The sequence below is a fragment of the Polypterus senegalus genome, chromosome 18 (assembly GCF_016835505.1).
Source record: "Polypterus senegalus isolate Bchr_013 chromosome 18, ASM1683550v1, whole genome shotgun sequence".
In the NCBI taxonomy this organism is placed as follows: domain Eukaryota; kingdom Metazoa; phylum Chordata; class Cladistia; order Polypteriformes; family Polypteridae; genus Polypterus; species Polypterus senegalus.
The window spans coordinates 79,841,503-79,857,323 of record NC_053171.1 but is presented as its reverse complement, the minus strand read 5'-3'; the positions used below and the strand labels follow the sequence as shown (position 1 = coordinate 79,857,323).

The 15,821-nt window shown below is 39.6% G+C and overlaps 1 protein-coding gene across 3 annotated transcripts in view; it reads right to left on the bottom strand.

Annotated features, from left to right (window-relative positions):
• The window catches only part of daam1a (dishevelled associated activator of morphogenesis 1a), a 305,416-nt gene that overhangs the window by 25,472 nt on the left and 264,123 nt on the right, over positions 1 to 15,821 (bottom strand). For all 3 annotated transcript variants that reach the window (XM_039741919.1, XM_039741918.1, XM_039741920.1), the window contains 4 exons: positions 11,373 to 11,479; positions 10,667 to 10,755; positions 8,966 to 9,134; positions 5,711 to 5,818 (listed from right to left, as the gene is read on the bottom strand). In XM_039741919.1, the coding sequence (XP_039597853.1) occupies positions 5,711 to 5,818; positions 8,966 to 9,134; positions 10,667 to 10,755; positions 11,373 to 11,479 (473 nt within the window). The remainder of the gene's footprint in view (positions 1 to 5,710; positions 5,819 to 8,965; positions 9,135 to 10,666; positions 10,756 to 11,372; positions 11,480 to 15,821) is intronic.

Here is a 15,821-nt window from a genome sequence, read left to right as displayed (position 1 = left end):
AGCCTAAGGAATAGCTATATGCCATCAATGTTTTTTTTTATTTGAACAGAACCAAATTTTCCAAAACTTGTGGTGAAATGTGTAGCCTCATACTGCTCAATAACTAAGAGCTAAATATTTGACACAATTGCCACCTTCAAAGCCCATAAATTACCCACATACTTTCAGTACTACATAGATGTTTGTGATCCCAAGAAAATCAAACTATCTGCTGTAAGAGGCACCACATGAAACAGACTGAATGACTGCATCTATTTTTCAATGTTATGTAGCGGACATTGTGATCAGAAAGGGTCATGGTTTTTTAAATCTCTGCTGTATTTGATGATTACAGAGTTCTAAAAACCATCTGTGTTATGCTGCTCGAGAATTAAGTGTTGTGGTTCCTGGTAATCAGCCAAATCTAGAACTGAATCCTATGGAAGTTAGTGGTAAAGCATTCAGTAAGAAACATTTTAATCTCAGGTTGTGGAGGACTGGAGCCTATCTTAACAGTATCAGGCACAAGGGAAGAAAAAAAAAAAAAGCCATACACGGGAGGCCAGCCCATCTAAGAGCAAGAACACACACTTGCACGGGGCCAAATTAGCACTGCTAATTCAGACACAGCTTTGGGAAATGGGAAGAAAACCTAACTATGCAGAGAAAAACCCCGGCAGACATGGAGAGGAGATGGTGCAGACTCCACGTGAAGAACAACTGGGCCCTGGTGTCAAACCCAAGACCTGAGAATGAATCCAGAAGCCTAGATGAGTGAGGAAGAATCTGTAGAACTGTAATCATCATGCCATTTTGCTGCTCTTCACTAAAAAGAGATGCCATGTAAAATGCATGAGAGACTGAATACTTGGAACCATTTTTAATTAAATGCCTAATTAAAGGTTGACTTTTCTGAATCAAGGCTCAGAAATGGAAATTTCAGGTGTAAGCCTATGATATACAGTCATGTGAAAAAGTAAATACACCACATTAAAACTGATAACTTTTTCAACGTATCTGAACAGGCAAACATTAATGCAAACAGTGCCTACCGATACAAGATATATTTGAACACATACAGTGGTGTGAAAAACTATTTGCCCCCTTCCTGATTTCTTATTCTTTTGCATGTTTGTCACACAAAATGTTTCTGATCATCAAACACATTTAACCATTAGTCAAATATAACACAAGTAAACACAAAATGCAGTTTTTAAATGATGGTTTTTATTATTTAGGGAGAAAAAATCCAAACCTACATGGCCCTGTGTGAAAATGTAATTGCCCCCTTGTTAAAAAATAACCTCACTGTGGTGTATCACACCTGAGTTCAATTTCCGTAGCCACTCCCAGGCCTGATTACTGCCACACCTGTTTTAATCAAGAAATCACTTAAATAGGAGCTGCCTGACACAGAGAAGTAGACCAAAAGCACCTCAAAAGCTAGACATCATGCCAAGATCCAAAGAAATTCAGGAACAAATGAGAACAGAAGTAATTGAGATCTATCAGTCTGGTAAAGGTTATAAAGCCATTTCTAAAGCTTTGGGACTCCAGCGAACCACAGTGAGAGCCATTATCCACAAATGGCAAAAACATGGAACAGTGGTGAACCTTCCCAGGAGTGGCCGGTCGACCAAAATTACCTCAAGAGCGCAGAGACGACTCATCCGAGAGGTCACAAAAGACCCCAGGACAACGTCTAAAGAACTGCAGGCCTCACTTGCCTCAATTAAGGTCAGTGTTCACGACTCCACCATAAGAAAGAGACTGGGCAAAAGAAACATCTCAATGATTGCCTGCATGGCAGATTTCCGTTAGGCGCAAAAGAAACCACTCATACCAACAGTAAAATATGGTGGTGGTAGTGTGATGGTCTGGGGTTGTTTTGCTGCTTCAGGACCTGGAAGGCTTGCTGTGATAGATGGAACCATGAATTCTAATGTCTACCAAAAAATCCTAAAGGAGAATGTCCGGCCATCTGTTCGTCAACTCAAGCTGAAGCGATCTTGGGTGCTGCAACAGGACAATGACCCAAAACACACCAGCAAATCCACCTCTGAATGGCTGAAGAAAAACAAAATGAAAACTTTGGAGTGGCCTAGTCAAAGTCCTGACCTGAATCCAATTGAGATGCTATGGCATGACCTTAAAAAGGTGGTTCATGCTAGAAAACCCTCAAATAAAGCTGAATTACAACAATTCTGCAAAGATGAATGGGCCAAAGTTCCTCCAGAGCGCTGTAAAAGACTCAATGCAAGTTATCGCAAACGCTTGATTGCACTTATTGCTGCTAAGGGTGGCCCAACCAGTTATTAGGTTCAGGGGGCAATTACTTTTTCACACAGGGCCATGTAGGTTTGGATTTTTTCTCCCTAAATAATAAAACCATCATTTAAAAACTGCATTTTGTGTTTACTTGTGTTATATTTGACTAATGGTTAAATGTGTTTGATGATCAGAAACATTTTGTGTGACAAACATGCAAAAGAATAAGAAATCAGGAAGGGGGCAAATAGTTTTTCACACCACTGTATATTTTTTTAATTATGGGAATGAATAAACTAACAAAAATGCAGATTTGTCACCTGAAAAAAGCATGTCCACCTCTACATTTATTGCTACTTCACGTCTATCACATTAGTATCAGATGTTCCAGATGAGGTGCCAATGAATAGAACCTCTTTAGGGAGTATGTAGGTGAACCCTGTCTTATTTGAAGCGCAGATATTGAGGGTCTAATATTCTCCTCACTGTTAACGTGTGTGATGTTATCATGCCAAGATCAAAAGAGCTCTCTAAGACCCTCCAAAAGATGTGGATGCCTAAGAGTCTAGCAAGGGATATAAAACGATTGCCAAATTATTTGAAATCAATCATCCCACTGTAAGAAATATCACTTACAAGTGACACAGACTTCAAACAACTTTATCCAGTACAGCCCAAGAGCTGACCTTTTGATACTGACAGAACCCCAAAATTTAATTCCAGGATTTGCAGGCAACTCTTGCAAAAGGTGGTGTCAAAATGCATGCATCTACAGCCAGAAAAAAAGTTTATAAAGTTGACCTCCATGTGAGCTGTGCCAGGATGAAAACCTTTGCTAAGAAGAACATTAGAGCAAAACTACATTTTGTCATTGAACATCTAGGTAAAGACAAGGCATTCTGGAACAATGTGCTCTGGAAATATGAATCAAAGACAGAGTTGATTGGCTACAGTAACAGTTGATATGTTTTTGTACAAATTAAAGATAGCATTTCAGAAGAAGAACCTCATACCAACAGTGAAGCTTGGAGGTTGAAGTGCTATGGTTTGGGATTTCTTTGCTGCCTCTGGGCTCTGACACCTTGCAGTCAACGTGTCAGCTACGAATTCTACATCATATCAAAGTATGCTTGAAGAGAATGCATCTGTGTGAAAGTTGAAGTGTAACTGGAAATGGACCTTTCAACAGGATAACGATTTCAAAGCACACTAACAAATCCGGCCAGCAAGATTCAAGATTATTTATTGTCATTTCATCCATATACAGTAGTGCAGCATACAGTGAAATGAAACAACGTTCCTCCAGGACCATGGTGCTACATAGAACGCAGGACAATGAAGAATCCACGACACATAACATAAAGACACGTAATATATAACAAGGTGCATGTGAGACAAATGTGCAAACGTGTGCAACCATGTGCAACATTGCAGAGCAGAACACATATATCAGATCGGTCCATGAGTGTTCAGGAATCTGACTGACTGGGGGAAAAAACTGTTACACATTCTGGTGGTGAGGGCCCGAATGCTTCGGTACCCTTTTCCCAATGGCAGAAAAAACAGTGAGTGTGCAGGGTGTGTTGGGTCATTCACAATGCTGGTGGCTTTGCGAATGCAGCGTTTGGTGTAAATGTCTATGATGAAAGGAAGAGAGACACTGATGATCTTCTCAGCTGTCTTCACTATCTGTTGCAGGGCTTTACGACCCCTGACCGTGTAATCTCCAAACCAGACAGTGATGCAGTTGCTCAGGATGCTCTCTATGGTGCCTCTGTAGAATGTTGTTAGAATAGCTGGTAGAAGATGGGCTTTTCTCAGCCTACGCAGGAAGTAGAGCCGCTGCTGGGCTTTCTTGGCTAAAGAGCTGGTGTTGTAGGACCAGGTGAGGTTCTCTGCCAGGTGGACACCCAGGAATTTGGTGCTATTGACGACCTCCACAGTTGAGCCGTCCATGTTCAGTGGCAGATGGTCACTCTTAGTCTTCCTAAAGTTAACAATCATCTCCTTTGTTTTGTCTATATTCAGAGACAGGTTATTGGCTTTACCCCAGTCCGTTAACCGCAATGGCTCAAAAAGAAGAAAGGGGGAGTTATGGACTAGCCTAGTCAAAGCCCTTATTTGAACCCCATTGTAATGGTGCTGGTGGATTTCAAACAGGTAGTACACTCAAACAATCCCACAAACATCTTGCAATGGAAGGAATTTTGTATGGAGGAATGGTCAAAACTTTCAGAATCGATATCATGAGGAGAAGTGGTGGCTCTGAGGCTAAAGATCTGTGCTGGAATCTAGAAACTTTCTGGTTCAAATCCTGTTACTGCCAGAAGGGATCCTAGTCCATTGGGCCCTTGAGCAAGGCCCTTAACCTTAAAATTGCTCCGGGGTGCTGTATAATGGCTGACCCTGCACCCTGACCTCCAAAAGTCATCTGAAAAGCCAATTTCACCTCAGGGATTAATAAAGTGCACCAAATACACAAAACCAGAGACTGGCGGGCAGTTATGCAAAATACTTACAAAATAAATAATTTCTGCTAAAGGGGGCAATACCAGCTTCGGAGGTCAAAGAAGCACTTATATCTTCCCCAGTAGACCATTATATTCATTGATATTATGGTTGAATAAATGATTAGATATCACTGAAAAGACCATTTTCTTTGCATTTTATTTATGTATAACATCCTTCATCCGTATGCACTGTCTGCAAAAAGATCTACCATATGCATGTTCAAATATGTTGGAAAAAGTCAAATATCTCCAAAGGGGGTACTTCCTTTTCTCACATGACTGTATCTTGACTATGAGTAACACTGAACTGTTTACTTAGATCAGGCAATCAATAAAAAAAGAATTAAAGAGTTTCTCTAGAATCAATCTGTAGACGCAATGCAGAAAACGAACTAATAATGATACTAATCACTGAATGGTGCTACTTCAGAACAGAGAGCAATCCTAACATTTACAAAATATCTGAGCACCCAAAGCATCCAGGAAATCATTAAGTGAGCATCCCAGCTTTTTATGTACTGCACATACATGTATCTCACACAGTTTTGGAAGACAGTTACAGCAAACAGATGCATATGTTAGGTATGTGATCATAAAAGCAGACAGGGTCGGCAAGATATATGAAACTGATCATAAAAGAGTTACAACCAACTACAAGACATTCATTCCACATCTGGGGAGGAAGGGAAAAGGGAGACAAAGACAGCAGCACACTAAGAATACATCCGTCACTATCTGATGACGAATCGGTACACACTCCACAAAGATACCAAGTGAGACCTTGATTCTTTATCACTCTTTTGTTTCCATATAATCACTATTGGTTAGTGACTTCTACTGTAAATATACAAAATGGGCCAGTCACATCAATTACGAAATATCAACTCAGGCAGTTGGATATTGTGACAAAGGACACAGCGTGATTCCCCTTTCTTAGTAACAAATCCACTTACTTTACTTTTGCAGCTTCAGGTACATGCTGAAGGTCCTCTTGAAAAGCTGCCACTTTAGGGTACTTCTTCTCAAGAATGGTAATCAAGTAGTGCAGCAGAGTTATATTTCTAAAAAAAAAATAAATAAATAAAAGTTCCAACCAAAAAGCAATAGGCTTTAATTCATCATAATTATGATGCCTGGGTTCACAACTACTTGTGAAATATCTCAAAGAAAGAGAGACATTAATGTAAATATTTTAAGACAAATGAATATTAAAGGGGCGGCACGGTGGCGCAGTGGTAGCGCTGCTGCCTCGCAGTTAGGAGACCTGGGTTCGCTTCCCGGGTCCTCCCTGCGTGGAGTTTGCATGTTCTCCCCGTGTCTGTGTGGGTTTCCTCCGGGCGCTCCGGTTTCCTCCCTCAATCCAAAGACATGCAGGTTAGGTGGATTGGCGATTCTAAATTGGCCCTAGTGTGTGCTTGGTGTGTGGGTGTGTTTGTGTGTGTCCTGTGGTGGGTTGGCACCCTGCCCAGGATTGGTTCCTGCCTTGTGCCCTGTGTTGGCTGGGATTGGCTCCAGCAGACCCCCGTGACCCTGTATTCGGATTCAGCGGGTTAGAAAATGGTTGGTTGAATATTAAAGACTTGCATTTTGGAAAAAAACTGACAATAAAAGCCAAAACTGTATAGTATATAAAATTCTACCTCAACCCAACAAGAATTTGTTTGATTGGCTTTAACTGAATAGACTCAAGAGATATTCACTAAGTCTATAATACAGATCTAAAACGATATATTAATAATTCACATGTGCTATTGAAAGTAGTAAAAACAATACGACTCTTTAAAACCATAATGTAAAATCATTCAGATAAACACGTTACAGGAACAGCATACTGAGCACTCAAGGAGACTTGATTCTCTCACTTTAAAAATATACCACAAGTGAATTTCCCAAACCAAGACTCTGCAAAATGTGTGTGTGTGTTACATCTCAACACAGTGGCTTCTTGTGAAGGACAACCTTTACCATTCTTAGGGTCATCTGTTATGTGAGTTAATCTGTGTCAATAAGCTGTACATTTCAAACTGATCGTTGCTAAACATGTTTTAATCTCATTTCTCTTAAGCCTTTTGTTACATTCTGGCATAAGCTTACATTTTTGCGAATGTGGTTCCGTGAGCCCTTTTGAGCACAGTGTTCTTTGGGATCCTTCTTACCATGAAAGACGCTTTTTATATTATAACATTAATCATCATCATCACCAGTTTAACAGCCATTTTCTGGATTTGCTCCATAAATCGTTTAATCTAATCTCCACAGTCTATGCCATCCTTTGGGGTGGTGGGACCGTTTCTTTTCTTGTTATCTGACAGCACCTCTAACCATGTGTTCTTCAGCCTCCCTCTTCGCCTCAATTCCTTTGCCTTCATTTTGATTCACCTTTTCAACCAATCATCCTCTGCCACATTCTCAAACAGGTCATGCTCACATAAAACAAACTGCTCCTCATAAAGCTTTCATACATTTTTCCACTGAATTTCTCCACACAACTCGAATTTACATTATCACTACTGTGTCAGCACCTCCCACTGCCTTTAACATGTTACCTAAGTGGCAGAAGGTTATAAATTTAGTACGTTCTGTATCTTTTATTTTTATTATACCAGGAGCGAATATACTTTGTTTACAGGGACTCCTTATGCTGGAATATGCCAGATACAATTGGCCATGAGTAAAATACTCCTGCTTTTCCTAGTGACCGACCTTGGCTTTTGTAAACACAATTTTACTGGAAACTATTCTTTTGAATTGAAACAGGTAATTAGTAGGAAAAATTGGATGTAAATATAAGTTCACTCTGTACCAGACCCTATTAACTTCAGTCAGATTTGAATATAACACTTTAATCTGTAATCTTGTACAGTTAAAAAGTTTTGAAGGTTTAAGATCAAAATCAATATACACTGAATTGTGGTTTACTTTAACTTAATACATACAGCATTAATGTTTACAGACTGTACATTTACATGACACCTACAATGAACTGAGCATTTTAATAAGGGTGCACAATTATGACAAATTATTGATGATTATTGCCCTTGATAAATTATTAATTTTGATTAAGAGAATAATGAAGAATGTACCTTGCGTTGCCAACTGCATATCCTGTATTGTCTTTACATCACCATACATCATTGTGCAGGGAACTACTTAAATTAAGATTTTAAATTAAATATGTAGTGTGTAATATTTCTTTTTTGTTTGCTACAATAAAGATACAGAACACATACAATTTGTGGCTGGTCTTTAATACAGAAAATTACTGATATACAAATATTTATATAATAAATTTAAGTAATAACACAAACATCCCTTTTTTCCTCAATATTAATGTTCCTTCTGAAAACCAGCCATCACCACCTCTCACCATTCAAAAATGTATTTTTTATTTTTGCTTCTGTAAGCAGTTTCACTTTTCACAGTTCTTCTATTTATGTCACCCTAAAGCCATGTGCTCCATGTGACTAGTGAAAAAGTAAAGTCACTCCAAGTTATTCAAGATAAACTGGCAAACAGCTATTCTGATGTTGGCAATTCACAATGTAATACGTGGTATGACTGTACGTAAGAGCAGATATGAAAAATTAATGTCAAAAAAGGTGTCAGAAGTCAAACAATGAAGGTATTTAAGAAAACACACAATATATAGATATTGTCACACACGTGCGCATGGGAGGCAGCTAAAGGGCTCGGGTAAGGACAGTTCTGAGACATACCAGGATGTGGCAGAGTGCACCGACTCTTTTTCTTCCTTGCCTGCAGGCCATTCCCGGGAGATTCTGCCTGGCTCTTCTGAAGTCACTTCCGGGACCGAGCCTATCGAAGGAGACCTTGCCGGCTGCGGCCCCTATGATGTCACGTCCGGGCTCGAACCAATGGCCGAGGACCTCAATGAGCCCGACCCCTATGATCTCACTTCCTGTCTTCCCCTTTAAAACCTCCTCCTTTTCCCTAATGCCCTCAGTTCTGTATTGGACTCGGTTTTGTGCACAGCAGTGCTATCATTTGTAAAGAACGCTTTGCAGCCAGGAAGCCAAATTATATGGGTGGCTGCCCCAAACCTTGCTTTGTCTCATTGTGGCTTTGTGACAATATATATATAGCAATTGAACTCTTTGTCTCCATCATATCTTCAGGGTGAAAATGTATCTTTGTGTAGTATTTATAAACCACTTATCTCATACGAAAGAAAATTAATCTTTGCTTACTTGTCAATACTTGACTTTGTGTCCGCAATTTTGTTGAGGCTGGAGACTTTAAAACCGAATGCACTTCCTCTCTGCCCTTTATTCATGTAGTTACCAAAAGCCAGAACCACTTCAAGAAGTTGCCTCAAGTTCTTGCTGTGTAGCACTTCTTTGGATGCATTACGCATGGCTTAAACCAAAAATGAAAAAAAAGTTATTAAAAAATGTATCTTGCTTTCAAAACATTAAGAATGAAACAATTAAAACATGGAAAAATATTTTAAAAGATGGCAAAATGGTGGAGAAAAGAAAACAAATATTCTCACAAGGTAATACTGTGGTGCAATGGTAAGCACTGCTGTCTCATGAAGTCAGTGCCCCAGGTTTGAATCTGATGTCTGGTGGCTGTCTGTCTCCGTTTGCAAATTCTCTCATTGTTTTTGTGACTTTCTCCTACCACCTCTCCAAAGCTTAATGAACAATACTAAATGGTCCCACTGTGAACGTGGGCGAGGATGAACATGTTTGTGTGTGTGTGTGAGAATGGGCCCCGTAAAAGAATGGTACCCTGCCCAGAACTGGTACCTGTTTTACCTGCCCGGCTGGGATGCCCCTTCTGTGTATGTTCCAGAGGAGCAGGCATAGGCTGCACAGTACCTCCCCCAGACCACTTGGTGGCAGCCCCCTAGGTGACTGTGGTGCCTCAGATACCCGCAGGGCTCAATGGGAGATGGAGTTCTCCACAGCCCTGTTGGGATCCGGGGTGGTCGCCAGGAGGCAATGTAGGGGTTCCTATGCCCATCTGGGAAGTAGCTCAGCCACACCCGGAGGTGCAATCTGAGGCAGGTGGTCAAGCACCTGAAGCACTACCGGGTGAACTATAAAAGGGGCCAGCAGCCACCAATCTGAGAGGCTGAGTCAGGAAAGGAGGACAACACTTGCCAAGGGGAGTGGTGGTGAAGAGTGTGCTTTAATTTGTTTTGTTGATGTACTGTGGGACTTTGCACGGCCTGTGGGACACTGGGAAGAAGTGCCTCGTAGCTTTGTAAATCATGCCTCTATGAAAAGTGTGATTTCTAAGGTCAAACAGTTTTTTGGTATCCCTTGAAGCTTTGAGTGAATGAGCCCTGCAACGGACTGGCATCATGTCTTGGGTTGGTTCTTTCTTTGCAACTGGAACTAACACAAAAGGCTTTGATTCCTCATGACTCTAAGGATGGATTAAAAGTTAAACTTAATAAATGTAGGGGGTGGTACATGTGGGGCGGTTCACCGACAAAAGCGCGATAGACATATACACCCCGACAAAACCGCGACAGACAAATGAGCGCCGACAAACCCACTAACTGGTTTTCGACAAATGCGCACCGACAAAATCGTGAGAGAGGCCAAGAGAGTGGAACGTCCCTGCTGCAATTCTTCCTACATATGCAGGGCGTGATCTTAAGGACTATCTGTGTGCCGTGCTGATGGCATGAAGCGTCTCATAATATTGACTTCTAAAATAAACATTATTATATATGCTTTAAACTAGTAATTCATATTTAATGAAACTTCTGCGAATTTGTCGGGGCGATTTTGTCGGCGTGCATATGTCTATCGCGCAAATGTCGGGTCACAATGTGGGGCACCACAAAACATCAAACTACTGTTTAATATGTTGGTCTAAAGCAAAAAAAAAAAACACAAAAAAAAACAAACAAAAAAAAATGACAGCAATACCTTCAACTTTAGGCTTAACTTCAGCTATTCTCTCTGCAAATTTTTTCTTGAAATAAAGTGACTGTAATCGTTGCTGGTAGTGATTTATTCTATAAAAAAAAGGAAAAAAAGAACCTTGAAACACAAAAATATATTCAGGGGTGGGAAGGTAAAACTAAAAATGAACAAAGTATAACTTAAACCACTGAGTTAACAAACAAACCCTGATTTAGTATAGTGTATAATTAAGTTATTTGTCATCCTAGGACATTACAGCAGGAGCCCGGGGTAAGACATTAATCTTCATCATTACTTTCCAAATTGTCTTTTCACCAGAAGAATCAACTAAATATTAGATTTCATATAATACAACAGGCTCTCCCCAGCTAACAGACAGCAGCAAGCTGCAGAGCCTTTGATAAGAGTCTGTGCAACATACAATTATAATTGGCTGTTTGTTTATCTTGCTATATGTGCCATAACAGGAGTATTGTCAGATGTAGGAATGTGTTCGGAAGTGGCGTGATATTCCCACACAGCAGTGCATTTCCTTTTACCGGCTGATTCATTTTTACATTGTATATTTGGGTGTGGCATCCTACGTTTCGGCAGTTGCCAAAGGATTCACCTGGGACTCATATATGTACATATATATAGTAAAGATAGACACAGGGAGAAGGAGTAAGATACAGAACCCCACAGTCATTTTTGTTTTTTTTAACAGTACCTGCTCATTTCGTAAAGGAACCTGTCTGCTTTGGCCATGCGTTCCAGTTCATGTTTATGTTCCTCCAGAAGATCAATATCACTTTTTTCTGGAATAAACTTCAAAAGCTAAACAGAAGAAACAAAATATTTAGCATGTTGCAAATTAAAACTGGTGTCTATTATTCTACACAAGTTTATAGTTCAGTAAAAAGTGATATCTCATAAAAACATGAAAAGTTGAACCACAAACATTAATTTCAAGAAAGGTGTCATTATGCTTGACTTCCCACTACATTCATAATGGCTAACATGGTACAACACTCGAGTACTAACTCATTAATCAGAAAGAATGATGAGAAAACACAAGGCTACTGATTCAAGTCACACTACTGAGTCACTGCTTAACTTGAAGTTATTCATTTTACCTTTTGGATGATTACATCCATATCCATGCTGTATTAGACGGCTAGCAGCACTGTAGAATGTTGGGAGATTTTCAAATGCACTTTTAAAATGGAGATTCAAGTACTGCTTTAACATCCACTACACTACGATGTACACAGAAGGTTGTTTTATTGACAAACAGAGACAGGCAAAGTGAGAACCAAAAATACAGGGACAATGAGGTAATATGGGTTATTTTCCTTAAATGATTCACTAAATATGTATTCTAGGTAAGAAGAGGAGTATGAGACAAAAGTACAAAATGTCAGCTTTTCTGGAAATGGGGGACTAAACATATATATATATATATATATATATATATATATATATATATATATATATATATATATATATATATATATATATATATATATATGTTTAGTCCCCCATTTCCAGAAAAGAAGAAATATTGGGACAAATAAATCTGAAGTTGATTAAAGTTAGTATTTGGTCGCTTGCCTCCTACACACAGTAAGTCCGTGACCCATCGACGTAACCAGGCTCTTGATAACAAGCTTTCGGTTGGTGCTTGGTGGGGTTTGGGGTTGCTTGGGTCAGTCTGTAACTTTCCACTTTTCATTCTGATGAACTCTTTGGTTAGAACAGCAGTATGCTTTGGGCCATTATATTATATTATATTGTTTGAATGTGAGAAGATGTTACTTTACGCTTCAGAATTCATTTTGCTGCTACCATCATCATGTACAGAAGCAATAAAGAGCAGCAGGCCAGTTAGGAAAGCTGCCATACAAACCCAAGTCATGAAGCTGTCTCCTCCATGAATCACAGATTAACTCCTATGCACAGGATCATTTGCAGTCCCTCTCTTTTGTCCCACTTTTTCCTTCCCATCATTCCGGTAAAGGCTAGTCTTTGCCTTATCTGCCCATAAAAGTCTGCTCCAGAATCCTACCGGCTCATCTTTATACTTCTTTATGAATTGCAGTCTGGCCTTTCTCCTCTTGGTGCCGATTAGAAGTTTGCACCTTCTGTATTTCTTCTCTTTAATTGTGCTTTGAATGGTGAATACTGACACTTTCAAACACTGCACTATGTAGACTGTGGTGTTATTTTTGGGTTTCTCCTCAGAGCTCTACCATTAGCTGCTGTGGTCTTCCCGGGGTGACCCACAGTTGATCACCAGTAGTTCTGATCAGTATTTGCTTTAATCTCTTTTTCAAAATTGCTTTCTTTTCTGTCATAAAGAATTTTCCAGATTTTTTCTTCTCTTGTATTTTTGATGTAACACCAGACCCCTAAATGAAAACTGAAATGGCTAAAACCAGCCCTCCACACTCCAGGCTCTCTTATGTGCTGATAATTAAGGGGACACCTATCAGTCATTTGTCCCAAAACTTCCGGGAGACTAAACACAACAAATATATTTTTATCAGTATTGTTTATGTTAAGTGCCAAACATTGTCTAGCAATAAAAGCGGACATTCTGTACTTTAGTCGCGTATTCATCTTTTCAGAGAGAATGCATATTTTAGAAACATATATTACAAATGAGCCATATTACCTCATCGTCCCAGTATTTGTGCTTCCCACTGCAGGCAGACAGACAGGCAGACAGATATTTAAAGGTTTATATATGAGTTATTAACATAAGTAAAACAAAAATACATCAAGCAGATCTGAACAGGGAAACCACCATGACTACCTCCCTAGGTAGACTAACGTTCTTAATTATTTCAAAAATCTGTTCCTGAATGAAGCAGAAATGGGGAAAAAGCACAAACATGTTGGAGAAAAAAAAAGTATGAGAAATGACAAATGTTATTCAATGCTTAAGAAAATCCATTTGAAAAGAGCACGCTTAAAGAGGCAAGTTTACTATATACAGTTAGGTCCATAAATATTTGGACAGAGACAAACTTTTGTCTAGTTTTGGTTCTGTACATTACCACAATGACTGCGGCTGAAGTGCAGACTTTCAGCTTTAATTCAGTGGGGTGAACAAAACGATTGCATAAAAATGTGAGGCAACTAAACCATTTTTTTTTTTTTTACACAATCCCTTCATTTCAGGGGCTCAAAAGTAATTGGACAATTGACTCAAAGGCTATATCATGGGCAGGTGTGTTCAAGTTCGTCGTGATGTCTTATCAATTAAGCAGATAAAAGGCCTGGAGTTGATTTGAGGTGTGGTGCTTGCATGTGGAAGATTTTGCTGTGGACAGACAACATGCGGTCAAAAGAGCTCTCCATGCAGGTGAAAGAAGCCATCCTTAAGGTGCAAAAACAGAAAAAACCCATCCGAGAAATTGCTACAATATTACGAGTGGAAAAATCTACAGTTTGGTACATCCTGAGAAGAAAGCAAGCACTGGTGAACTCAGCAACATAAAAAGACCTGGACGTCCACGGAAGACAACAGTAGAGGATGATCGCAGAATCATTTCCATGGTGAAGAGAAACCCCTTCACAACAGCCAACCAAGTGAACAACACTCTCCAGGGGTAGGCGTATCGATATCTAAGTCTACCATAAAGAGAAGACTGCATGAAAGTAAATACAGAGGGTGCACTGCAAGGTGCAAGCCACTCATAAGCCTCAAGAATAGAAAGGCTAGACTGGACTTTGCTAAAGAACATCTAAAAAGCCAGCACAGTTCTGGAAAAACATTCTTTGGACAGATGAAACCAAGATCAACCTCTACCAGAATGATGGTATGGAGAAGGCGTGGAACAGCTCATTATCCAAAGCATATCACATCATCTGTAAAACACGGTGGAGGCAGTGTGATGGCTGCCAGTGGCACTAGGACATTAGTGTTTATTGATGATGTGACGCAGGACAGAAGCAGTCAAATGAATTCTGAGGTGTTCAGAGACATACTGTCTGCTCAAATCCAGCTAAATGCAGTCAAATTGATTGGGTGGCGTTTCATGACACAGATGGACAATGACCCAAAACATACAGCCAAAGCAACCCAGGAGTTTATTAAAGCAAAGAAGTGGAAAATTCTTGAATGGCCAAGTCAGTAACCTGATCTTAACCCAATTGAGCAGGCATGTCACTTGTTGAAGACTAAACTTCGGACAGAAATGCCCACAAAAAAACAGCAACTGAAAGCCGCTGCAGTAAAGGCCTGGTAGAGCATTAAAAGGAGGAAACCCAGCATCTGGTGATGTCCATGAGCTCAAGACTTCAGGCTATCATTGCCAGCAAAGGGTTTTCAACCAAGTATTAGAAATGAGCATTTTATTTCCAGTTACCTAATTTGTCCAATTACTTTTGTTCCCCTGAAATTAAGGGATTGTGTTAAAAAAATGGTTTAGTTGCTTCACATTTTTATACAATCTTTTTGTTCAACCAACTGAATTAAAGCTGGAAGTCTGCACTTTAACTGCATCCGAGTTGTTTCATTTAAAATTCATTGTGGTAGTGTACAGAACCAAAATTAGAAAAAAGTTGTCTCTGTCCAAATATTTATGGACCTAACTGTATGACTTTGCTCCACATGCACACACTCATCACTTTTAACATTAAAAATTAGAAGATGTCTTCAAAGTTACATTTAGACAGTTGAATTCCTCCATTCTCTTCCTAACATCGATCACTCCACTCCAAGGCAGTAATCAATGCTGGACAATGTGCCAATCCACTACAGGGCACGTTATCCACACACTTATGCTCAACTCATATAAAGTATCTTTGTAATGTGGGAGGAAACCAAAACATTCATGGCACAAAGGGAAAATGGGCAAACTCTAGTTTTGGCAGCTCTCGTGGGTGAACCAATAGCCTGCAAATACAAGTAACTGATAATGCTGATTTCCACCTTTTAAAGCCCAATTATTTACCAATATCACTGTCTGACAAGTAAAAACCAAAAACTTTATTTTTACTCAGTCACTACAATAGCATGGATTCCCTAAAAAGCAAAAGAAAAAAAAAAGTCAATTTCGCTACTCATCTGCAATGCTACTTAGGAGTTCCCCTTACCTTCACTAACTTCATAACGAATTCACTCTACCTTCAATGCCTTCTCTGTGATTACGCCTAATGTAGTAGTTCA